This window comes from Epinephelus moara, chromosome 3 (genome assembly GCF_006386435.1).
Source record: "Epinephelus moara isolate mb chromosome 3, YSFRI_EMoa_1.0, whole genome shotgun sequence".
In the NCBI taxonomy this organism is placed as follows: Eukaryota; Metazoa; Chordata; class Actinopteri; order Perciformes; family Serranidae; genus Epinephelus; species Epinephelus moara.
The window spans coordinates 17,966,305-17,994,103 of record NC_065508.1 but is presented as its reverse complement, the minus strand read 5'-3'; the positions used below and the strand labels follow the sequence as shown (position 1 = coordinate 17,994,103).

Genomic DNA, 27,799 nt, shown 5'->3' with positions numbered 1-27,799 from the left:
CCAGCTCTGCTGGGAGCTGCTTGTCTGCTCCCCAGCACCCTATTACATGGCAGATTTGGCCTGTCAGTTGAGTATCACTTGGGTGATAAGAAATAAAATAAGGAACTGAAATAAAAAGAAATTCAAGAGAATAAACAGTATTTTCACCTCTTGACAGAAAGTAGAGGTGCTTCATATTCACAAAGCAGGAGACTTCTAATAAGCTCTTTCATCTCTCACCCATAACTGTAAATAATAACCTCCTTGTATTCCCTGCATGTCCATGTACCTTTGACGAGACTGACATGAGCTCCACCCCAGCAGCCCACTCTGACTGGCACCTACAGCTTTTCCACAGTGGGCGTGTCCACGGCTCGTTGGCTTTAGGACCCAGTGGCTCCTCCAGTGAGGCAGGCAGCGGCTCGGCTCTCAGACTGAAGCAGACAAAGGCGAGGGGAGAGACGGCGTGCCGCTATCCTGCAGCATCGACTCACACATTCACACACACTCTTTCCCCCCCACACACTCCCTTCACTCCGCAAGCAGCGACGCAGGTGAGTCCGCTTACTGGGTGGGATTATCCGCAGACTTTACTGATGAATAACAGAGATTAAATCGGGTTTTGATTGGGAGTGCGCAAGCTGAGATGACATTTTGAGTGTATGTGTGTGGGAGAAATTATTTCAGGTTTTCAGATTTTGTGCAGGTGGATTGTGAGTAGGTGTGCGCACACCCAACCCCTTTTTTATCCTACAGAAAAACTTGCATCTCTGCTGCTGCTGTGCCATGTGGCCACACTCATCCATCATAAATGAAAAAGTGTGGCATCATCAAACTTTTTTTTTCCCCTTTTGCAAGTGTGGTTTAAAACAATCTGTGTGTGCTGTGGTGTTTCTGGATAGATAACTGTATGACTATGACTGGAGAGTCATATAATGTGGTTGCTGGTTTGTCAGGAGTGTGTAGTCACCGGGGTGTTGTGTGGGTGGCTCAGCCAGGAGCACAATCAGAACCAGCCCAAAAAAAAAAAAAATCAGATACTACATAATGTTGCTGCAGTGCTGCTTAATGCTCAGAGCAGGCTTTAATTAGGGGGGAGTGCGTTCATTTTGCTGTGATGGTGGTTTTTATTCAGCTTTTGATAAAAGTCTACAGTGTATCAATGAACCATACAGAGATAATCATGATGTCATACAGTTTAATAGTGAAAATCTCTCCTAGTGTCCATTATTGATGTACTTTGTGGACTCATGCTGGAGAAATGAGCCGGCTGCTCCTCCAGCAGGAGCAGCAGCAGTGATGGTGATGTCACTCTTAAGGCAATGCACCCTGTTTGAGACAATGGACTGTCCTAGTTGATGCTCCACTGGGGAAGGGTCACTGTTAGCTCTGCCCATTAGTGCGGCAGATGGGCTTGAAACCTGGCCTTTGTCAGCTGAGGAGCACCCAGAAGTCCCCTCCCATCCTATCAGCGTGCCTGTCATAAAACCCCAGTCAGCAGCACAGCACAGGGGTTAGCAGGGGATCGGAGGGCCCCGCCACATGGATGGGTGGCGGCAGCATGTTTCCTTCTATTCTATTTTAATGGCCGCTGTTGGTCAGTGTGGTCCTCTGTACAATATCGGATCTTTACATGCACCATGACAGGCATTAAAACATGAAGGACAATGAAGGGGATCGTTAGAGCAAAAGAGCAGTATCAGACTGTTTCATTCATTCAATGGGATGAAAAGGATGAAAGACGCAGGAGAGGCTTCTGAGATTTTACTTTTTAATACATTACATGTTCATTAGACATAGGACTGCATGATATTCGTGAGATCAGTATCGCAAATCTATTAATTGTGTGATATTCACGGCTGCAAATGACGATTATTTTCCTTATCAATTCAAGATTATCTTTTGATCTGTCGATAACATATCAGAAAATAGTGACAAGTGTCCAAGGTGACGTCATCAAAAGTCTTGTCTCTCTGATCAGAAGTCCATAACCTATAGATATTCAAGTTTTCATTGATCCCCAACACCCTTTTGTTGGAGAAGCTGAGAACAGTGACATTATTTGCTGGACAAAATGTGGATTTGATCATCAAATTTGTCGCAGATTACTCATCTGTCAATCAACCAATCGATGTATCAGCATCTAAAAGTGTTGGTGTTTCACATACATCAGACAACTCCTCAGACATGCGAATCAAGAAGAAAAAAACTCAGTTTCAGTGTTGCTAAATGATCAGATTGCCCACCTCTAACTGCAACAATTTTTCATAGAGGGTCTGAAATTTGCCACAAAATGGTGCAAAATTGACAACCTCTTTCTATGACAGAAGATGCCAAACTGTGGTGTGGGTCTTAAATGTCATCAAGGAGGAACAAAGTGACTTAAACACCCTAAAAGACCTCATGCATGACATCTTATCCTTAGTCATTCATTTTTCTACTTGTGAATTTATGACGATAAAGATTTGCCATTGGCACAGACAGTAGCTCAAGCTGGGAAGTTTAATTCTTGGGCAAACCACTGAACAGATGAACATACAATATTTAAAAGATTAGGATGTGATCACTCTTTAAAGAGCAGTATATTGAAAATGAGATCATGTCAGTGGAGCTTGGCTTTAAACTTCCTCTTTTATGTGGGTGGGTGTGAGTGTTTTATGGGTGTATGCCACTTTGAAAGGTATGGTTCAATGAGTTTTTGTGGCTTTTGAGGCAACTGAGCTGTGGCCATCAGGTGGTAGGTTAACAGGAAGAGACCAGTCTTTAAATAGAGAAGCTGCTCCAGCCTTTGGCCCGTCCATCCCATAGCATGAGTGCTTTATTGTGTGTTGGCTGAACAGATGCATCTTTTGCATAATTTTTTAGGAAGCAGGAGGAAGTGGATCTCCTGTAACACGCAAAGCCCGGGTATTTTGGGACAAATAACAGAGTTAACATTTTCCTTTGAATGATTAAAGATTAAAATTCAGTCTTGATGTGGTGACATAAATTTTGTAGGAATGCACTGATAGCGTTTACTGTAACACTTAATCCACTTAAATATTAAGTGCTGCTCCACAGGGGGAATGTACCAATGTACAATATCACAAGATCTTGGTATTTGATTTGTACACATAGCTTTGCCACTCATGTTTCACTTAATGCATTTTCATGACACTGGAGACAAAGGCAGTATATTAACAGCTGGATATATTAAAATAGAGAAAAGAAATTCCTCCTCTAATGTGACTAAAACACACCCTGACGTCAGCGATCTGATGTCAACTCACTGAAACAGCATTGCCAATATTGTGTTATGGTCAGCTGTTGGTTCCTGGAGATATTGGGGCACGTCTAAACCAGCAATTGGCGAATAACCCACTGATCAAAGAACAATCTCTGAACTGTACCCTTGAACTTTATTAATTGGCTCTGTGCCATTTACTGATTCATGCGGGCAAGTGAGACGACTGCCCACAGGTGTATGTAGGCGGATTACAGACATATCATATATGCTACATGCCTCACACAGCAGTTTAGCCGGAGCAGATGTTGGATTGTAATCTTACTCGCAGCAAAAAATAACATCTTAATTCATGATTTGCTGCAGCAGCGTGGGTCTAAGCTCTTTATGGGTGTATTCTGGCAAACAGTAAATTCACCATCATAATGGCTTTTCAGTTTAATAAATTATACAATGTTTTGTGATTTGTTAATCGAATCTTTGCCAATGGGCAATTTAATTAATGTATGCCATGCAGTCAGTCAGTCAGCCATCTTAATCTGTCTGTGTGTAATCCTATTTGACTACCTGACAAAATATACGTCATTCAAAACCAGCACTGAGTGAGACATGTAAAGGATTTTTCTTATTTACAGTCATTTATTGAAACTCCTTGGTCGGGTGACACCGGGTATCGAACCCACAGAAGGTGGGAGGCCCATTGGAGCATCTGTAAAGATGATGTTTAAGTGCAAACTTTAATAGCTAAAGCATTGAGGTGCCATAACATTCAGCACTGAAGTATTTCAAGGACTCAATCCATATACTGAAGGTGATCTTTTTTCACAAGTTAACTAATGAGCCCACATATACAGTACACAATGTTCTTTGAAGTGGTCTGGATGTGTTTCAATGAGGACTCATTTTGCTGAAGACCGCCATTCACAACCAGTCCTTTTAGTCTCACTTAACATGATTAGTGGTTTTCATTCATTGTCCACCTGTATGCAGATGAAACCATTACCATCATTACAGATTTATAAAATTCCCTTCCTCATGTCCAATGTTAAGTCAAAATGTATGTCTCTGTGTTTGCACTAGATAGCCATAGTGATTAATGACAGGAGAGGTTAATGCCAAATTCAGAGTGCAGAGTTTAGCTCACCTTGTGCTGAAGTCATGTAGGAAGGGAAGTATTTCTTTGGTGACTGACAGCAGAGATGATCCAGAGGATATTAGACTGATATCACCTAGTGTGGTAATTAATTGGTTACTTTATTCCTGGTTATCTGGGGATGCTCTAAATCAAAAGTGGTATCAGATTCCGGGCCGATACTGACTCAGGTAGCTAGATTGGGTATCTGTGACACTGGGGTCAGTCTGTTAAGTTCAACTCTATGTTTACATCTGGGCCCAGCTGTTCAAAAAATGTAATCTGGATCAGAATGATCCATGTTTTGCTATTCACGATCAGCTAATCCATTTTACTTTTGTGCCAGTTTTCCAAAGCAACATTGGATTAGATAACCCTGATCCAGATAAAAACTTTTCAAGATTACCTCATCCTAATAACCAGCGCTGACGGCCGCCAACAAACACATTGCAATTACCACTTATCGCCATAGGTGCCGTCAGAGAGACCAAAATTAAGATATTTGAGACTGTATTTTTAAATAATTTTTGTTTGATATTGACAGCTACTTGGAGGATTATTTTATGGGGATGACATACTTTCTTTTCTTACTTTACTGGATTGAAGGGCTTAATAGGTAGCCTAATTAAATTAACTTTATCAAAGTAACTGTAACAAACCAATTGCAAAATATAAATAAATGTGTATATATTTGAGCAATTTAAATGTCTCATTACATTTTGTTCCCGAAATCACCTCTGAATCCACCCTGCTGCTGGGATCAGGATAATCCATTTTTATTTTTTGATCAATCCCAATCCCACTAAAAAGTTTTAAACAACACATATTGAAGGTTTGATCCAGATCAAAACCAAAACTTGATCTAATCTGATTACAGGATTCGTTTTTGTCTTTCTTTTAAACAGCCCATTTTCAAGATTTGATCCAATCTGTCAGCCGAAATCAGATCAGATTACTCATCACACATGCACATACTACATTATGCGTCAGCAGCACACCGGTAAAGCACATGGCTGAGGGAGCTAACAACAAAAATGTCAGCTGTTTTGAGGTATTCAGATTTATATCTGAATTTATTTGTGACATTTTGGAAAGCAATGTTTAAGTAAAGTGATTTCAGGGACTTCCACACAATTAGGCATACAACCTATTAATTAAACACTGGTATCAGATTGATACCTGGTATCGGCGGATACCCAAAGCCACAGTATCAGGTGTGGGACTGAAAAAGTCAGAGAGATGGATTCTTGTTGTCTGGGCAATGTTTTTGAAACAAGCCAAAATAGTGAATTACAGTTTTGTATTATTATTATTATTATTATTATTACAATATTTTAATTTACATACATTGTTTTCCTTCTTTCCCACAGACTCTCCGGAGCTGGTCACCACCACCACACATCTGTCACAACCATCTCAACTTTCAGTCATCATGGAGCTAGACTTTGGACATTTTGACGAGCGAGACAAGGCATCCCGTACCCCGCGGGGCGGGCGCCTGAATGGACTCCCCAGCCCTACCCACAGCGCCCACTGCAGCTTCTACCGCACGCGCACTCTGCAGGCCCTCACCAATGAGAAGAAAGCCAAAAAGGTGCGCTTCTACCGCAACGGAGACCGCTACTTCAAGGGCATCGTGTACGCTGTGGCCAATGACCGATTTCGCACCTTTGACTCGCTGCTGGCTGACCTCACACGCTCGCTGTCTGACCACATCAACTTGCCACAAGGTGTCCGCTTCATCTTCACTATCGATGGCGCACGCAAGATCGGCTCAATGGATGAGCTAGAGGAGGGTAAGCATGTTTAGTAGAACGCATCAAGCACTTATGGTATCTGACTGAATGCATCACGAAGCTAAAGAATCATTGGGATTTTTTTTGGTCTTCAATAGAGCTGCTGTAGTGAGTCCAAATTGAGACATCATAGGCCGCCATGTTAAAGATGATCTGCAGTTTCAAGTCACTTTCTGTGCTGAGAAGATTTAGAAGCAGAACATTTCCAGTTCTGAGATTAGAAGTCTTATCTTTTTGGTCTAGACCCCTGTAATCTCTTCATACGATGTATCGGCTTCTAATCTGAAGGGTTACTTTGGTGTAGTCGGGTGAAATGGTCCACATCTTCCAACTGTTGGCACATTGTAGGCAGTAGTTTCTCTCAAAGGCTAAACAAATGTGAGGAAATGTTCATGAGTATATTGTAAAAACAGAGAAATGTTGCATGTTTGAAAAACAAAACACAACACGATCCGTTACTCATATTGTACTTCATGGTTCTCTGTGTTCAAAGACTCCTTAACCTGCTTGTGAAGCAGGAAGCAGGTTTTCTATCTTGGTCTTAATTAGACTCAGTGGTCTCAGTTTTTTGGGCGTTAAGCTTTGGACTCTTGCAGGGGTTCATACTGAGCTGTAAAGTCAGCTCTCTACAGCTCAGTATGGGATAAATGGTTCATTAACAGACGACATTAGCATCTAATTCATTATAGAAACCTCCGGTCACAATTTGGGAGTGCGTTTTTATTGTCAAGCGTCTCCATCAGCATCCAGAGGAACAGTGGGAGGAAATCCCAATTAAAAGTGTAGCTTTTGGATTTTTATTTATAGCGAAAATAGGTTGGATTTTTTGTATGCAGCAGTCAAGGCATATTACATGACGACATATTTCACACTGATCAGTTTGTGCGTCTGTCTGATAGATGGAGTTAAATGAGTCTGTTGTAGTTTAGATTTGGCGTCAGAAGGCAGATCAGAAGTGATTTACGTGCTTACAGATTCATGTTGTGAAAGTTGCCAAAGATGATTTGAAATCCTTTTGCTCATTGAATAAAGTCTTTGCTTTGCACCAGACAAGATGATCCATGCATTGGCCTGCCTGAGAAAAGTCATAATTCAGCTTGCCAAGATGAAGCAACATAAAATTTCAGTCAACAACCATCAATCAGATGTTCCTCAAGAATAATTTATAAGCCCCAGTTAAATGACCCAAGTTTAAGTCCTGGTCCACTTTACGAGATCGAGACGAGAAATGGGACGAGGTGGACGGAGTGAACTGGGGGTAAAGCTACTGTGGAAGATAAACTGCAGCTTAATTTGTTCAGAATGAGATGATCATCTTTGGTTCTTGAGCTGCTTAGGAAAGATAGGAACGTATGTGCGTCTCCATGTGCTTTTCTGCATGTGTGTGTGTGGGGAGTGCAGTAAAGAAGGGGCAGCACAGTATGCACTGTGGGTGGTTGGCGGGGCATTTCATTGTGCTTCCTCTTGTGGGTTATAATTAATTGCTCAATCTCCTCTGCACTGTGTAATCCTGCTCTGTGCCTTTGTCTTTGCCGTAATTTCTGCACATTTGGCCTAATTGCTGCCTTCTGGATTCCCCCTTTTGTCCAAATTTCTCTTTCTCTCCATCTTTCTCCCCGTGCTGCATTTTGCCTTTACTTCAGCTCCCCTCCCTGTCTGAGCAAGAACAGCACAATCTGCTGTCAAGATTGGGAGGTCGATAAACGGAGATGAAAATGGAAGATTATTTAGAGAATTGGATGAAGATGGGCCAATTTAGCAAAAGTACATTTGTGATGAGGCTGTAGAATATTTTAACTCCCTGTTTTTACTTGAAAAATGGTAACAAAGAAGGCTCAGACACTATAGGACTGAATAACGTCCAACAAGGAGGTCGGTCAGTCTTACAAAAGGCTTCATCTTGTTATAATTCAAGCCAAGGGATGCATGCTTTAAAAACTGAAGATGTGTCTCTACTGTGTTGCTAATACCGTCACTGTGTGTTGTGAAGCAGGTATTGTTTGACTGATCTGTGCTGTGGTCTCATGGGAGATGTTTAAACTCTTTTATTCTCTTCAACACCAGACAAAGACATGCAAGTGTGAGCTACAGCATAGTTCACACAATAACACAATATCTGTTTCATTATTCCAGATGTCTCATTTGATGAAACACTCTTACTGTATATGCAGTGTATACCCTAAAATAGTCTAAACATTAACAAGAAATCTCAGTGTGTTTTCTGTCTCTAAAGGATTTTGTAGTTTACCTTTAAGTACCAGTATTTTTTGAAAACACATCTCTCAGTCGTCCCAGTGGAATCCAGCCAACCAGATACTGTTTTGTGTTCAGACATCCAATCCTGAGCCTCCTGCCGTTTCCTTAATGCAACTGGGATGAATGACACTTAGTTTGGTGATCCAAGCATGAAAAAAAAAACATTTAGAGAAGCTCAATAGCAACATGTCTCTCCAGAACCAATATGGTTACTCAAAGGCTGCCTGTGAACAGTTTTTATTGACACCATCTGCAGTCTGGGCTGTTTTCTCAAACAAAGTAAAATGATTCTTAGTTTTGACGTGATCGATGTCAGAGATCCCCCCCACCGGTCTTGACATCTCTTAATTTGACTTCCTGCAGGTTCAAATGTTTCAGCGTGGACGCCTCCGGGAGTCTCAGGTGTCAACGTTGAATAGCTGAGTGTGTTGCAACCCACTAACCCAATTTTTCTTTGCTCTCACAGGGGAAAGCTATGTTTGTGCATCAGAGAACTTCTACAAGAAGGTCGACTACACAAAGAACGTGAACCCCAACTGGTCCGTGAATGTAAAGGCCTCAGCGAGCCAGAAGAACATGCAGTCCTTGGCCGCCAAGGCTGCCGGCGACGCCAGAGAGGGCAAGGACTTTATTCGACCCAAGCTAGTGACGGTGATGCGCAGCGGCGTGAAGCCACGCAAGGCTGTGCGCGTCCTGCTCAATAAGAAAACGGCACACTCCTTCGAGCAGGTGCTCACCGACATCACAGAGGCCATTAAACTTGAAAGTGGCGTGGTCAAGAGGATCTACACACTTGACGGCAAGCAGGTATGTCTCGCCTTTAGCTGCTGCCCAGCTTACATTGTGCTCTCAGGTGATCGCATGTGTTGCTGCAAACGAAAGGTGCATATGAAAAACGAACCTTTTTAAAATCCAAATGTCCCAAACTGCGAATGCCCTTTGCATTTGTCTGCATTTGTTTAATGTGTGATAGGGCTCTGTGCTGGGAATAACTGGAACAAAGATGGTACAGTGCAGTTTGTAAGCAGAGCTACACAATAGGAAAATTTGTGGTCAGGATTGAGGACAGTTCTTCATTCATACATCCACCCACACCCAGCCAGGTATCAGGATCAAGTACTTTCATAATGGCCACAGGAGGTAGAGGACAAAATATCCTCTCTTACCTTCAATCAACAATGACACGGCAGGTCCATGAGAACCTTTATCATCCATGAGAACAACCTGTGCACATAATGACCTTTATTGTCTACAGTCTTTGTTCTGACTTTCAGTCTGAGGTAGCATTTTCTCCTGTCTTGTGGTTAAAGTCATTAGTACCTGTCCATCGGCCTTTGTTGTGGAGTTAGGCCACGAGTCCATCTGTTATTGAAAAGCTCAAAAGTCCTGGGAAGTTCTGTCGTCCACCCACTATGGTCATACAGGAAGGGTTGGGCCATGTATTGATGTGTTTGATCACTTTGTCCTAATTGTTGCTCTATTTAGGATGCTGGTATTCTAGTGAAACAATGAAAATATGGGTCTATAAATCTTTACATGTGAACAGATCTGATGTCTTTGGTTAAGCTGCTGAGAAACATCTGAGGTTGGGTCTAAGACATTTTTGGAAGAAAATGACCAGCTTTAGACTGTCCTATTCTTCTCATTCTCATTTTGAGATGATGCTTTAGCTGCATGTTGAGGAGCAACATGCAGACATTTCTCGTTGCATGTAACAGAAGCAACAGAATAAAGGGCAAAGTGTCATTAACGACCTTGACTATTCTCTGGTGTTTGGTTAAGGGATCCTGAGGCAGGTGTAGCCAAACAGAATTCAGGGCAATCGAATCCCCACGAGAAGATGATACCAAAAAAAAAAACCCTCCACTGGCTGGCTGTGGACAGTAAAAACCTGCAGTGACTTGTCAGACCTGTATTTTATATATACAGAAGTGTGAGATTAAAGATAATACTTCTGAATTAAACCAATCTAGATTAAGATGTTGATTTTGTTTCCAGCAAACATTGCACATCGACCCTAATAACACATTGGAGACTGTTAATATTCAAAGAGCAGGTCCATCTGTGTTCTTTTCCATGTTTTTCAAATGGAAACTCCCACTTAGTCATTATCAATAGCACTGACTAATCTATGCTCTCTGCAGAGCTACCAGACTACATTGACCAAAACAGTAATTTTACCTCACAGCACACTGGAATTGCTGGTCTACCGCTGACTTTATCGTTTAGTTTGTTTATTGTGTAACTTTCAGGACCAAACTAACATGGCGTCCACAGCAAACCTACCTCACATCACATGGAGCAAAGTTTAAGTGGGGCTTTGAAAATAGCATTTTGAGGCTAAAACATATACTTGAATAGTTAGATTTTAATACATCAGGAACACCACTGGAAAGCAACAGAATGATATATAAACCTCATAATACAACAAGTAATGGGGCCACCCTATAAGCTGGGAAAGATTAATATTTGACTTAACGTCTTTATTTAACAGGAAATATTGAAACGATAGGAATTTTGCAACTGAGTATACCCTGGGTTGCTAGTTAGTAGTGCTACCTGCTAATTTCAATCAGCTGATTACATTTTCATTTTAGAGGTTTTGTAACTTTCTATTTGACTGCTTCTGTCCAGATTTAAGGTATGATTTCCCAACACCAATGGTAAATAGCACCAATTAAGCTGCAGCTTCAGGCCTTGCATTCATACAGAAAATACTCTCGCATGTTTTGTTTTTAAGACAATTAAGTCCAGATTGTGAGAGAATACATTATGGCTTGGCAACAGTCACATTTAAGCTGTGCCTCAATTGCTGTTATAATAGAGTGCATTCATTTCTTGTGTAGGCTGGTACTTCCAATAAAGTTCTACCATGAGGATTAGGAGATTACATACTGTTGTAATGGGGACGCAGCTGCAGATTCAGCTGAAACAAAAGCACAAGAATGGTGAAACCTAATCAAATGACCCATATGAGGCAAACAACATGCTTTAACTTTGCTTAAAAGTCACTCCCTGGGGAAGACTATTGTTTTCTCAACACAGCTGGCTAAGCCAAAAGGACGTAATGTTTTATTCATAGTTATGCTTTATTGGAGCAGCAACCATGCAGGGTCACCCACCTGGAAGCCTGTGGAAAGGTCTGTGAGATGAACCGTCTAACATGTCCTTTATATCAACATGTGTGCTACTTTAAGAGGTAATAAATAAATTACAAAATATGGTACAAAATTTGGTCATGGTATAGTTTTCTGTGCTGCTAGGAGTGACAGAAACATTCACTATGTTTTCTCATGATAATTTGAAGACACACCTGTCACACCTGTAACTGTCTGCACAAATCAAGTACCTGTGCTTTCCAGACTATTGTGAATCCCAGTTAATTAGTGTAGGCGGGGATGTGGAGCAATGCGTGAAAGCATGTGTGGATACGAACACGGACATCTGTTCCTCAGTCCTCTCTTTGATATGGTTAAATGTTCGCTAATTCTCCTGTGGGGACCTTTTTCCTGTATAATTCATTACAGATGGACTGGGGATCGTGCCCTGCTGAGCTCCTTTAGGTGTTGTACTCCTTCAGTTCCTTTTTGCTCTGTATTAATAAGGCTGGAATCACACGAGTCTTGAAGGAGGGGAGGCGCGCTGAAATGATAGATGGGGGAATTTGATTTTAATGCTTTCTCCCAGGGGTGCAGTCTGGCTGCCCCAGGTCTCACACCGGTTTTCCTGCAGACACACTTGCTAAGATGCTTGGATGTTGTAATCACCTTATGGAATATGAGTTTAATTTTCATGTTTCAGTGTTTCTATCTTTGTGGTTGGGCTGTGGTTCCTCCTCTTGCCATGTGTTTTCCTCCATGCATTTTTAATGATGATGTGTTTCCACAAAATGAATTTAATAGCCGCCATATGGTAGCCGTTCCAATCCGAGCGTATTGATTGATTTGTCATCGCTGCGGATATAGATTAATTGCTCTGTGATTGGTGTCCAATGATTTTGGACTCGTGCCAGTCTCACTGCAACGCACAGAAATGCGAGAAAATGCTGCACACATTATTGCGGCGTCTTTGTGTGCAGAGGCACACTGCAGCTGCTCTGTGGTGGAGGTGATATGGTAGAAGCAATATTGATGCAGTGCCCGCCCCTCCCTGACTCTGCGCCGATCCTCCTCTTCCCATTCCATTGCGATAGCTGCTGGGACCGGTTGCTAGGAGACCACATCCCAGGCACAAAGAGAGCCCAGCTGGTGTGGACTGGTCTGTCAGATACCACATCCTGTAGTGGGTGTGAGAGTTTACTATCAATGCAAGCCTTTGGTTTAAAAATCGTATGTCATGTATTTTTCTTTTTTACCTGTATGCATTGGGTGTGAACTGGAAGGATTATGGATGATGTTTTTGCATGTATAGTTTTTTAAAGCATCAGTTTGTGGCTGAGATAAAAGGTGATTCAGGTTTTTATAGCATTTTTGAAATGCCTACTTCTCACTCTTGATCTTCCTCTTCTCTCTCAGCGCTGTGTAGACCCTAAAGACAGCCTGCCCTCCTCTCTTTGTCAGTGTTGTGAACAAAATCACTCCCATTTTCCCCTCAAATGCTGGTGCTTTTCACTTCAATCGGGAAGGGTGGGGCCAGTGGATTCAGGAGTCATTTTCCTTTCTTAGAGCAAATTAGGATCATTTTATTTTCGCTGATGGGTAATAATAATTTCCCCATGCCTAAAAAGAAAAAAGTACATTTCTTGATTTGCCCTCGCTGCTTCTAAAGGCTACATTAAATCAGAGGGAGTTTATTTAATTGCTGGCAGCCATTTTGTATTCATTCCTTTCTGATAGAGGTGTCTGCACAGGAGAATAGTTCTGATTTGCATTTAAGATCCACTGCTTGTTCATGTGAATTGCACTTTGGCAGGCTTTTCATCTGATAGATGCCAAATCCAAATGCCGTTTGTGAAATATATTGAGGGTACATTGTGTTGCAGCATTGCAGGGGGCTCTCTAACGGATTTGAGTGCCCATTATTCTGACCCGGTTTAGAAATGCGGCTTGCAATAAGTCCTCTTTTTTTTAAATTGATTTGTCAACAAAGAGGGAGAGGAAAAGAAGAGGATGCTTCAGGCATGCTTCAGGCACAAGGTCACACTGTTATTGTCTGAGAACAAAAGATTCCAGTTTTCTTTAAAAGTTAATAACTCGTGATGAGAAATTATTCACTGAATAGGATATGGATACAGGCATGGGCTTAGGGCTTCTTAACGACTAAAATACATCCAGTAATGGGGAAGAAAAGCCTGCTTTTCCTTGGTTATCAGTGCTCTTGCAGTCTGCCTGCTCTTTGCCATGCTGCAGAAGCAGTTGTCATGGCAATAAGCTCCGCCGTGATGGATTCGGTTTGTGACAATGGCTGTAATACGCTGAGTGTGCTCTTTACATTGGGTCTTACCTGCTTGCACTCTGCTCCTCACCCGCCACCACAGCTCTCTGCAGCCACATTTCACTCACGCACACGCCCCCACACACACTCAGTGTTTAACAGAGGCAGACAATCAGGCTGACAGAGGGGCGTGGTCCCCATGATGAAGCATCTCGAGCAGGCATGGAAGCCAGCATGCATCCTCGGTGCCTGAATCCCCTCGCAGCCCCCCTCCCTTTTCCTGCTCAAGGACCACATCAACAAGTGAGCATGACCTGGGGGGGGGGAAGAGGAGGAAGCACGATTTAATAATGGTAAGGCCACATCAGTCAGCCAAATGGAAAGCCTGCTTCCTCGGGGTTGGGGAGGGGTGGGGTTAAAACAACATCAGGCACCAGCTGCTCCCCATGACTGTGCAGATATCGCTGCCTAACTGGCTCATCTGTGCTCCAAATGCATCCGGAGCACCTACAGTAGCACACAGACACTGCACCAGTGCACCAAGGTCACAGACAGGTCAGGGAGGCAACTGCAAATAAGAATCATTGTTAGCGTGTGAGAAATCACCGCAAATCAGCTGCTGATGCTCAAATAGCATCTTTATTTATATTTTAATCTACTGCATTTGACTTTTGTGCTGTAATTATATCCACAAACTGAGCTGTTGCTACAAAAGCAGACAACCTGACATGATTGCTAAGCTACCGTCTGTGAAACCCTCAGTCGAAATGGACAAAATGGAGACAACTGAGTGTATTTTAGAGGAATATTCCACTCGGTGCAGAGGCGCTGATATTGATCAGGTCTGTGTGCCTACAGTGAAGGAAATGGTGTGGGAGTTTCCCCATGGGTTTGCAAAGCAAGGTCTTACTGGCTCTTTTTCAGCCGGTCTTCCTCATACTTCACTTTTCTTTTACATGGCTCCCTAATGCTGAGACTACACAATTTCTCATTTTATGAAAACTTATTTCACTGAGGTTTGTTTTTTAAATTTTAGTTAAATGTTCTGTGCTCAACCTTACATGATGCAGTCATATCATTTGCTGCAAACACACACAAAAAGAAAGTGCTGCAGTGTGCACCCTTTGTTTGCAGCTGTTTTGTACGGAGACAGAAGGAAACCCTCAAACTGATCTATAGTGTTTGTCAGAGTACAGCAGATGAGTGTGATCACCGGCCACTTGCTGACTCATTAGCACCGATGGTGACCCTTCAGTGTTCGTCAGATAAGCACTGATTGGATGAGTCACAACAGAGGGTCAAACCTGCATAATGCAACATTGAATAGCTTTACTCCTGCACAGGGATCAATAAAGATGGCGGTGCAGAGTCAGACATGAGACAGACGCTGGACCTGGAGAATCATCAGCTCATTCATTAATGCTCTGACGCTGCTGCTGAAAGGACGAGCTGAGGTCCAGACAAGCAGCTGCACGTAGGAGACAAAGGATGCATGAGCTTTGTTGGGAGATGTTTCCTGCTGCTTCACACACAAGCTGTGGCAAAGAACTGCGGTTTGATCATTGGCCTGAAGTGTTGGATTTGTTTTGTAGATCAAATTGTGTTGGCATTGCTTTGCCTTCACAAAATAGTACACATCATACCATATATCATGTGGAAATCTCTGAGGCACTGCTCAACCCAGATTATACTGAGTGTTATTTTTCAAACTGTGGTCGTCCCAATAATTCTTCCCATCTACAGTGAAATATTACCTCTCAGCAAGCAGAGGAGGAAAATATTGGTTGTTTCGCCACCTTTTTTTACAACGTGCATTAATGTTTTATGATACTGGAGAAAATGGGAATCATATGGTCTATTTATTTTATTAACTTTGATAGAGGGGATGCTGTATGTTGGGAATTTCTCTGGTGTTTCAGATGGCTTGTTACCTTGTGGTTTGATGAATGAATCCTATAAAAGCTGAAACGTCACACATCTGCGATAATTTGGTTTTGTAGAGCAAATTGAAATGAGAAACTGCCCATTAAGCACCACGGGGAGGCATCATAGAAATTACACTAACATGTGGCCCACTGTCTTCTCACCAGGAAGTTCAGAGGTACACAGCGCTCAGTTTCTGTATTTACCGCTCGACCTCCATGACCCTAATGAAACGTCTGTAGCCTGTGGATGGTCAGCCAGAGTCGGGCCAACAGAACTCTGAATAATTCAGTTGCTGTGGATGGTGGATCCCTGCGTAGCTGCTGGTGGTGTTGGTGGTTTTTGGAGGGTCATGTGGTCCTGACAGCTGGTGAGGCAGAGATTAGGGATGGGCTTGGTGGGACAGAGGGTGGGGGGCACCTGGAGTCTGGAACTAGCCAGCTTTTCAGAAAACCCCACCCACTTTCCTCCAATAAACACACAAATGTGTATGTATATGTATACATATGTATGTCTATATATGACAGGGCTTTTGATTATCTCTAAAATGAATGGCATAATGTCTTCTCATATTGGGCCTCATTCACATACATCAATGTTTACTTATTTGGGACTTGCTCTTGGGCAAGGACAGACTCTACACACACTCAAGAGCACACTAATGCACATTGAGTGCTGTGAAAGTGTTTGTGCAAAATAGTTTCCTTTTTTGAATTCTACAGTTGTTAGTATTACAGGGTTTAAATTACATTAATATTTTTTATCATTTATAATATGTTTTAAGTGATTTTCATTGTCTTACAAAGCATTATGGTCTTTTAAAATAAATAAACACTACACTAACACTTTAATCAATTATGTTAATTGGGAACCATGCCATTCAATGTTTAGCAATTGGTCACGCTATTTATAGGCCCAGAGTAGGCCTATTTCTGCACCCTAGGTCTACTTACACTATGGCATATTTACAGCTGCTGCAAGGTGTTGCAGATCGTGCCCCAAAGAGGGAACACATCTTCCAGGACCATGCAGATCAGTTTGCAGGGAGTGACATTCAGCAGTCAGCATTGAGATTGAGCTATTTTTTTACATCATCAGTTGTGTGGCTTCTGCCGGACACAGCATTCCCTGAATGAGTAATAACATTCCATGTAGGGTTGTGTACTAAACTTGATACGTTTAAGGGTACTGACTGAATTACGTCGGTACTAATGAGTATCAATTCATATTGAAGCCATCGGTGCTAAATTTCGGTACCTGAGAGCACATCTGGGTGAGAATGCTGCGTTTAGACAAGAGGCAAACGTATCGCAAAGCGTCCCAAAACCTGGAGGCCAGCCACAAAGCTTTGAGGCTGGCAATGGAGCCCCATGGAGCTGCTGGGTGTAACTTCAGACAGGACGTGGAAGTAACCCAAAGCCGGGAAGCCAGCCTTGGACCTTAGTGGCCAGAAGATTAGCTCTATGTTTGATTAGAAGAGTAGAGGAGCAGAATTGCTCGTTAGTCTATTACGTCACCCCTGCAGCTTGTTCAAATTTTTTTGTTATTACAGAGTAGGTGAAGTACTGAAAAAAAAAGTCGAGTACCAGCACCCAATTCCAGGTTCCAGAACTGATATCTGTTCAAATGTGAACGTTACCCAACCCTAATCCCATCTTTTTATTACACCCACTACTGATGCTACTAAATATGACCGCTCGTGTGCCATCACTTATTGCAAAAGTACCTCCACTTCTAAACTATTAAAGTTGTTGGAGTCCAGTGCTCCACTCTCTTTAGACTTTCGTTTGGACAATCTTGACTTTATTCTCTCAATTTTTATCTCCAATTTCTGTGTGTGCACACGGCCCTGCAGTCTCATGACCTTTCATTGAGATTGGTGGGGCATTTGGTTGACTTGGTTTACCTGTGCTAATTAGGATCAACCGGCACGCACTTTCAATTTACGAGCACAGTAGGATTCATCGTTAGCAGAACACAGGTTCAAACAACTCTGTGGTTTAGAAGATACTGATAAATAAGGATTGTTCTGAGTCTGATGACGCAGCTGACTGACCTTTTCAAATGGAGAGCGGATGCTTCTTAACCTATATCCGAATGTTCCCAAGCTGGTCTGCCATTTCCCCACTGCAGCCGTGTTTCAAAGGGAGTCTGACATTTTACGTTTGATTTGATCGCATGCAAAGCAGAGCAGTTTTCCACAACACTTCTATCAACTGTAGACAGACATCAGGCCACACTTCACGGTGACAATTAACCCATTATAGGCATCCCATGTGAGAGGAGACAAATGCCTGATTATAATGTTATTGGTCAGAAGGTTGTGTACATGCAGGCCAGGTTTAGGTGACAGTCAGAGTGTCTGAGGGACACTGGATACACACTGTGCATGAATTATTTGTGGGGTTAATGATGCAAAGAGGACTGGTCAAAGATCTACACTGTAACTGTACAGATAATGTGGATCTTAAGTGATCTCTGTAGGGAATAGGATTAGTGGGATTACCTAGAAGGATTCAATGTTTTTTAGCTAAGGACTCTTAAGAAGGATGGATGCTTTCTGAAACGTGGGGGTTAAACCCAGGTTATCTCAGAGCAGGCCATGTTTGCACCGTCACCCTCCTTCTAAATGCCTTCCTGAAAAGTTACTTTGCAAATAAAAGCAAGCTTCGTTTTGAGGTATATTGAGTCTCCTCTCAGGTGAGTGGACAGATTAAGTGCTGTTTGTCAGAAACAGAGAGGACACAGTCTTCATTTCAAATGGAGATTCTGTGAAAGGAGATTAAAGTAGCAGTCTGTTGGATAAACACTTTATCCCTTTAATCAGCTCTGTTCTTAAAGCTATTAAAACATGGACTAGCCTCTACCCTCCAGCCCCACCCCATCTCCTTTCCTCCACCCTCTGGCCTTTGGGGGGGACGGAAGCGCTTTCTTAATGCCTCCATTTTATGATTAACTGTCAGGTGCCCTTGTTGCCACACAACAGTTCAACCTAATGAAAGTAACATGTATCTAATCTCTTGATAATGAACGCGGAGGAAAAACCCACATTTGCAGCCTTTTAAAATTAGGCTGAAAAATCCAATTAGATTTTGATCCCTGGAGTCAAAGCACCGTCTCTGTACCTCAGCAGGGATCTTTCAGGCCTGTATCCGGGGAATCTTAGAGGGGTACAGCTGTTGGATGCCTCGCCAGCGAGTCACCACCACCACACACTTTTAGCTTGTCTAGCAGGACTGAGAATCAACATGGCAGCTGCTGGGGTGGGGTGTTCCCAATTTATCTGCAGCTCATAGTTTGGATGTGTATCACAAAGGAAACCATGATGCATCTTGACTATCCTGGCAGACGTCCCAACACAGGGTAAGCTCTCAGGCCACGGACCTCCTCAGAAAGTCCAGCAGAGAGTTGTGAAACAGTGAGAAGCTTGTGTTTTTAGAAAATCACTCCAAATTAGAGCTGCAAATCTGTGAATGAAGACAAAGTGAGTCATCTGTAGTTGAATTAATTCACATGTCTTGATCCAATAACTCAAGTGAGTAATTTCATCTGGTGTTGAATGACAAATGGAAACAAGGCTGAGATGCTTAGTAGCAAATCTCATCTGCACCAGGAAGAAAAACGAGGGGAAATACAGCTTTTAGCTTGAATGGCTTTAATAGGCGTGCCTGAGCTGGTAACAGTGCCCGTATAATGGTGAGCAGAGGAGAAGGTGTGGCCCGAAGACATCTGTCCACTAAGGCCATATTGTGTCAACAGCTGCTATAGAGTGAAAAAGTCCCTGGGGAATGAAGTCGAATCATTTAAACATTACAGCAAAGGTGAAACACTATACTCTCTGTTTGGGCTTTTTGTCCCTTTGTGTGTATGTGTTTTGTTACATGCAGCTACTGTAGCTGAAGGCATGTTAACATGACAAGTAAAAGACAAAGGTGGCCTTCCAGTACTACCTGAAGCTGACTAAATCCTTTGGCTGGCTGACAAGAAGACTTTTACTTAACTGAATTCATCTGCATACGGCCGTATGTTTACAGAGTTCATCCCTTTAAATCTGTGAGCACATCATTCATGGTGCTTCCTCTGCGCAGCTATTAGCGACACTTCATCATGTTGAAAATGCCTGTATGGATTACATTTTTAATTAGTCCTGAATCAGCATTTCAAATGCACTTTTATTACATGCTGAATAATGACAACATGAATATAATGAATATGAACAGATAATCCTCTCTTGGCAATTGCACAGTCTTGGGTTCTTTAACTCTCTCAGTAAGTGCAGTAAAGATGGATTGTGATCGATTGCATTGATTACCATTTGAAACTGACATTGCCAGTTGACATGCCAAAGTTCCTAAGCCAACAGCAGGCCACGTCCTTCCAGAATTACATCTCTTACAGTCTACTACCAACTCGATGTCCTATTTCTATATATTCTCATTGTATTCCCGTTACTACACTTCAACACTGCATAACACAGTCAAAATATTATTACTAATACAAACTTTGTGTCATCTTTTACACACGACATTGTGCACAATCCTGCTGTCATGTGCACTAAACTGCCGTAAATAACTTGTGCCTGTATTCTAACACATAAATAAAGTAAATATAAACATAACCTTAGTACGGTCCACTACCATACACTATTCAAAATATGCAGACACTGTTGTGTAGACTTTAATATCATCAGAACCTATATGAGATGTTATATCAACACAGACATTTTTACTAAATATAATACGTGCTTAAGTGGCTCTTACACTCGTGGTTCCCAGAGGATGAACCCACTGACTTTGGGGATCCCCTGATTTTTCCTCTAGGTTTACATGTCTGGTTTTTATTCAACTAGAAAAGGAGGCCCTAAAGTGCCAAGGAGTTCTTTTTTTTAATCTTGTGCACACACGTTATTGTCTTGTGGGTGCATGTATATTATCTTGTGTGCACGTTAGCCTATCGTGCACACAAGATAATTAACTTGTGCACACAAAATAAAAATCACCTTTTGGGACTTTAGGGACTCCGTACTGATGATGAATTTGGTTAATTTGAAAAGAATTTGCTTGCTCAACATGTTAGCATGGTCATTGTGAGCATGTTAGCATACTGATGTTAGCATTGAGCTCAAAGCACTGCTGTGCGTTAAGTTCAGCCTCACAGAGCCACTAGCATGACTGTACAGTCTCAGGCCCTGTGTACACGTATACAGATATTATTTTAAATGGATTTTTACCCCTTTCTTTTAGAAAATATTTTTTTCCACACCCATCGTTTTACAAAATATCTCCGTTTACATTAGAAAAAAACCCCAACTCTAGTTGCTCTGTTTTACATGTTCACACAGACAAACTGTAACCAGAGTTTTAAAAAATCTGCACCACAGAAGGCCTCAAACTCAGTTTGCATGTGGATGAGAGTCCAAAATGTAGAGGAAAATATGCGCTCACAAAAATATCTGTGTGTGTGTGTGTGTGTGTGTGTGCCAGATTATTATGGGTCTCAAGTTTTTTGTCCTCTGGCTTCACAGGTTACCTGCCTTCAAGATTTCTTTGGTGATGATGATGTGTTCATCGCATGTGGACCAGAGAAATTCCGCTACGCCCAGGATGACTTCTCTCTGGATGAGAACGGTGAGGGTGATGGCATTGACCTGTGCATTTTGATTGTTTTATATTACAAAGCCTGAGTGGAAATGCCCAAAATTAGAAAAGAAACCCAAATATTGCAAAAACATTTTTACCCTAGGGAGAGGTGAAAAATATATATATAATAATATATAAATAAACTTATTGCGATGGAAACATATGCAGCAAATAAATAAGTGACGTACAGTCATGATGTGTCATAACTGTTCAGTCCACTCTGCTCCAAGCTCTCTTTATCGTCTCTGAATGGCTTTAAACAAGATTATTTATGCACACAGGGCCGTTCCCAGAACTTTTCCAAGAGCACATATAATATAAGTTGTTCCAAACTTTCTATTTCCATTGTTTGGTTTGCTCTCCATTATTATGCACCCATTGTTTTCCTTCGTTTCCTTCCTGCAGTGATATAATGGCAGCTGACTGGAGAATCAGTGACTACTGCTTATCTCGATTAACCTACTTCCAATATTCGTTTAACAGTAGTGGATGGAAGGGTGCCTTAATTCACATTTTCTTTGGCCTGTTATCTAAAAATTTGGTTAAAGTTGAGTGCTACATTAGGATGGAAACCCTATTACAGTCAGACATGGTGGCGAACAGTTTATCAGCTCTGTGCAATATTATTGTAAAACCATGGTTATGTACAGTATGAGCTTTATGATAATTGTGTAGCAATACTCTTAAAAATACAGTAAAACATTATAGCTGTGGGAAAGCAAAAGACACCTACAGATTTGTCTGTGCACATTTAAACACTTGACAGGGCTCTCACACTGTAGATGTCTGCATTTTGATTTAACGGAGAACAACATAATATAAGCCTGATAATTAGATATAGAATAATATATAGGTGTGCGAAAAATGATGAAGACAGAAATGTGAGCAGTATAGCAAAATCCCCACCTTTCAGATTTATCATATTGGATTTATTTTTCTGTAAAGATGGTATACTCACAGATAGAGCTGTGTGCATGAGGAGAAAAACGATGTATGTGAGAGGGAGGCTGAGAAAGAGAGAAGTCTGTTATCTGCAGTCGGCAGCAGGGATGGGAAAAAGGTAGAGAAGAAGAAGAGCCATTAATCTGTCCGGTGACAGGTTTAGGCCAGCTGATCTGTTGGTGCTGATACTGCCGGGAAGTCGAGGAGAGAAAATGTAAAACCAGTCCTCTCACAGAGTCTCTCTCTGCTCCCCACAGACCTGCAAACCCTATTTTTAACAACCCACTTCCACCTTGTGTCCCCTCCTCAAATCGTTCAGTATCTCCTAAATGTCTTTTAATCTTCACACGGCGCTGACACGGGCTGATTTGTCATTATGTTCCCTTCATCTCTTCTCTTCCCCTCGGTTACTCGTCAAATCTTGGTAGGGTGGAGAAGACGCCAATTCGTTTCTAATGATCTGGGTCCTTTCCTTTCAGCGTACGCACTCCCCAATGGAGCCAGAGCTAAATTGTTTCATTCAGTCTATAATAAGCTCGGGGCAATGCTAAATAAAATGGCTGATAGTCTGGAGCATCCAGACATCGCTGACTTGGCCTCAGTGGAGTGGAGTGGAGTGGAGTGGAGTGGAGTGGAGTGGAGTAGAGGAGGGAGGCCTTGTCTGTCTGTGATACATCACATGGACATCACAACAATACACAGATCATTCTGGATGATTCACGGACAAATCCTGATGTTGTGTACGACAGCTCTCCACAAACATGAACTCTAAGTGACCTTTGATGTGTTTTTCACGGAGTTAACATTCTATACATGCAAAAATAAGTAAAAAAATGTCCCTTCTATACTTTTGTTTGGGCAACAAATGAACTTTAAATGTATATTTCTCTTCTCTTCCACTCACACAGCTTTAAAGCTCGGTTTCGCACAATCCCTGAAATAGATTTAAATCCCTCGTGGATATTTTTCACATTCCTTACGTCAAACACAACACTATGATGGACATGCAGACAGGGAGGAGGACATGTGTACCTGCAGCTCTGTTAATGCAGCAACAGCATCAGTCGAAGCTGAGAAGGGAATCTGCACAGAGAGACTCGGGGGCTATTTCGAGACCACTGAGTAGACCAGACAAGCTGCCAGTCTGGAGCATTGTCAGCCGAGTGGTGGCACACCTTGCAAACAATAGCACATGAATGCGCGTCTGTATCCAGCAGTGTGTGAAGGTTAAGAGAGAGAAGACAGACGCGGTGCGATCCCAGGAGACGGAGGGAGGACAGATAGTATAATTAGCATCAAAAGTGGAAAAGAGGAGGGAGGGGGGAGGAAAGAGAGAGAGAGAGAGCCTGACAGTACAAACAGAGGGGGGGGGATGCAGAGGGAGGAGTAGAGATGTCTGGAGTCTGTCTACCCTGATTAATACAGTGACCCAGAATATACTGCATTTATTTCTATATGATTTATATCAACTGCTATATATGTACATAAATTCACAAGCAACAGCTATCACTCTTGAATGATAGTCAGTAAACCCACCTCTATAAAGATGGCAATCATAGTATTTACAGTTTTGGCTGGGTGTTGTTAAAAATTTAATTTCCCTCCTGATACCAAAATATACGGTGGCCCTGAAGGCTCAACACACTAGAAATTAAGACATCACATTTAAATAGACGGTGGTGCAGTGGTTAGCATTGTCGCTTCACAGCAAGAGGGTTTCTGGTTCAAACCCAGGGTGGTGGAGCCCCTCTGTGTGCAGCATTTAGAAAAAGTGCTGCAAGAAGCTCACAACAAAATGGAAGCCGTTTCCAGGGGACACTAAAAGTGATGCACATGAGTTGGTTATCCGTTGCTGGTGTTCAAAAAATGACCCAAACTTATTTTTTTAGCTCATGTTAACGTTCTAATTCAGATATTTTTGCAGATATCTGCTGTTAACATGGCGTTTGCAGTTTGTTTATTATATAATATCTGGACCATGCAGTCACAGTGATGGATAGCTGACGTCAGTAACTTCATACACCACAAACAGCAATGACAAGTGTTTCCCAGCTGTGTGCATCACGGTTTTGTGTCCCCTGAACACCGTTTCCGTTGTGTTGCGATCTTCTTGCAGAGCTTTCTGTAAATTGATATTTTCGTGTGTCGTCAAGTTGGTAAAGATGTTTCTTTACTTGCTTGTGTTGTCTCTTAGGATGTGTTTTCTTTATGTGCAGTGTGTTGAGCTCTCAGGACCAAAAATACCTTACTTACCTTCGTTTTTAAAATCTAATCAAGGTGTTACGGCCTCCATACAAATAGAAACAATACCCGGCTCAATAGGGGCAGGAGGCTGCAACATATAAAAAGAGGACACCACACCAATGGTAACAGTTTACCCACCAGCTTTATTGTGTCATCCCCCAAACAAACTAAAGGAAAACAAAAGGGACTGGAGACCCTGGCCAAAAGGAACAAAAGGAGTGAAGACACTGGGCCAACCACGTAGTGGGCCGTTGCTCCCAGCGTCTCCCCTTAAACTACCTAAAACATGAATTAAACCTAAAGAAAACAAAAGAGGCAAATAACGTGACTACCGAAATCTCCAGCCCAAACTAACACAACAAACTAAAACAACAAAACCCCAGCACTTAAAAGAGCATGGGGGAAAAGAACCTGCTTGGGGAGAGAAAAAACAAGGGAGGAAGACAAAGATTCCTCCCTACCTGATCTGTTGTCTGTGAGCCATGTGCCGTGCCTCTCCTGTCTCTACACTCCCTGTCCCTCTTATCACCTCCTCCTCTCTCTACCTGAGTGCAGATTGCACTCAGGTGCGCAGCAGGCAGAGGGAGGAGGGAGACCAGGCTGCTGCACATAACACAAGGAAGCAACACTTATTCATTTTTATTAATTAATTGTTTATTTTGGAGGGACAATGCACAATATATGTAGTGTACCAGATGCATGAGGGCACTAATGCACACATTACAAAGATACAGAGATTTCTCAAATATTAAATGTTGTCTCAACACAAGCAGTCAAACTTCACCTTTACCTAAATAGAAAAAATAAAAATAAGTGGCACAGTTTGGATTGTAATAAGGTAATATCTGATAAAAGTTAAAAGATGACACCAGTCTTGTACCACCTTTCAGTACTTGACAGTTTTCCTTGCTTAGTGGCATGGACACATGCTGGTCAGTATTAAGGTTAGATTTACAATAGTTAAAGTCTACAGTCCTACCAACCTGCTGCTAATTGTCTTGCTTCAGCATGTTAAACACTGATGTGAACATGAAACAGAAGCACATCAATAAATCAATTCTAGTTGACACATCTGTGCACAGTGTGACCCTCATCGACCATTATATAAGCCTGTGCCCACACAAAACTGGCCTGGGTGTATTATGCGTTCGAACCTAAACAAGACAAATGGGAACGTGCATGCTGCTGTTGTAATGAGGTAGTTAAATCCATTTATTATTTAGAAAATTAATGAAAATGAAGAAAATGATTTCAGGATCACAGCAGCTGCTCTGCTGGCTTATCAAAACTACACGGCAAGTGTGTTGGTTGCTTCACTGTCTTCTTGAATCACATTTTATTTCCATCAATCAGTGTGCCAGGTTTGATATTTGATATTGAGTTTACTTGTCAGTGTACAGTTACTTTGATTTACACATTTGAAAAGGAGTGGGAGGAAGTTAATAAATCCCAGCTCTTCTCCATAAGTCACTGAGTGAAATGAAACAGACAGCTTCCTTTAACAGATAAACCTGTACCTAAGACTTTTCTAAATATACCATTGTTATTACCATTTAACTTTGTCACACAAAAATAACCCATGTACATGTATATAATATTGATTACCAAATATCTATCGTACAAAAACCTGTCTTAGTGTATAATATAAATTACCATTTATCCAAGACCAGTCCAAATGTATGATATATATAATACCCATTATCTTTGCCTTACAAAAAATACATATAAATATTACATATATATCTTCAACTTGTCCTGCTATCTTTTTATATTTAAATAAGTGAACATATGAATTATACAAAGTATGAATATACATAATTCTACCAATATATACATGTGTGTACACCACATACCTATATAAATGAATAAATAAATACTTATTTACATACATGTTATTTTTCTGTATATAATGATGATAATAATATATAATACAGTATAAGAGAATAGTATACACTTTATAAATAAAGTAAAAATAAAAATATAAAAATGATAATACATAAATAGTTAATAAAAATAAATAAATAAAAATTATATATACTTTATACATCCTGAATATCATGCCTTTATATATTATACCTTGTTTTAAACTGGTGTATGCTACAACTTTTTCTGATTGTCTGCACACTAGGAATTCTGGAATTAAATAATCCCCTTAAATTATAACCCCCTCTCAGTCACTGAACAGCAGCAGTTAACATGTAGTTTGCTAAAACATGTTTTATTATTGCAGAGGTTGTTTTTATTTCAGAAAGGTATGTGTTTACTCAGTTTAATCAAGATAGCACCAGAGTCAGAATCATTATTTGAAAACTCAACATAGTTATCACTTAGCCCTTTGTATCATTTAGCCAGGTGGTATCAGAGCATTGCTTTGTTTTGTTCTATTATCTCACATTGATTTCAGACACTCTGACGAACATTAACTCATATGAGGACAGAGCATGAACATGAACACATGCAGCTCACACTTTAATTTTAATTTTGGGTAAATAAGGATGTTTTCTAACTTTCTTTGTGCCTCTCTCCACAGAATGCAGGGTGATGAAGGCCAAAGGCCAACGTGGTTCAGTGAAGAGTCCTGGTCCGATCAGGCGCATCAAGTCTCCTGCTGAATCGAGTGAGCCCATTATTATCTCACCCACACTGTAACACTTCCTGTTTAAAGTACAGCACAAACCGACCTCCCCTTGTTCTATAAATCAAAACAAAGAGCCAGTGGAAAATAAAAGTGGGTCGTTTCTGCTGCTGGAATGAAACTCATCCATACAACATAAAATATGACAGCAGAGTGATGAAGTGATCGGCTCCTGCTGCTGCTCGGCTGCTGACCTTCACCTTTGACCTCACTCTGATGGGAATGGTTAACATAAAGATGGATTTCTCCCTGAGGATCAATACTTTATGATCAGAGATGGCTAAGAATACCAATCAGGCCTGCTCCCAATGAGAATTCACTTGTCAATATTTATTTTGTTAACTATAATCTGCATTTTGTTGTCTGGAATACCACGGAGGAGTTAAAATCCGCAGTGTCGTCTGGCTGTGCTTCGAGAGCTGAACTCGGACTGTTTTTACTGGGGGGTCCAAACAACATCAGCTCCTTAATCTCCCTGAAACACCTCATAAAACCCTCTAATACTAGAAAATGGGGACAGCTTTTGTTCATTGAGGGTAATCTGATGAGATTTAGAATAATGTTGCTGCTGCAGATTCTTTAAAAAAACATGAATAAAACATGAGAAGTAAACAAAGAGAGTGTAAACAGCTCTCAGCTATTTGTTTGACAATCAGG

The 27,799-nt window shown here is 41.5% G+C and overlaps 1 protein-coding gene across 2 annotated transcripts in view; it reads left to right on the top strand.

Annotated features, from left to right (window-relative positions):
* Positions 1 to 389: 389 nt before the first annotated feature.
* Positions 390 to 27,799, top strand: part of LOC126388133 (neuronal migration protein doublecortin-like) — a 35,415-nt gene continuing 8,005 nt past the window's right edge. For both annotated transcript variants that reach the window (XM_050041031.1, XM_050041030.1), the window contains exons 1-5: positions 390 to 533; positions 5,705 to 6,130; positions 8,853 to 9,193; positions 21,207 to 21,309; positions 27,038 to 27,124. In XM_050041031.1, coding sequence (XP_049896988.1) covers positions 5,767 to 6,130; positions 8,853 to 9,193; positions 21,207 to 21,309; positions 27,038 to 27,124 — 895 coding nt within the window. In that variant the 5' untranslated portion in view covers positions 390 to 533; positions 5,705 to 5,766. The remainder of the gene's footprint in view (positions 534 to 5,704; positions 6,131 to 8,852; positions 9,194 to 21,206; positions 21,310 to 27,037; positions 27,125 to 27,799) is intronic.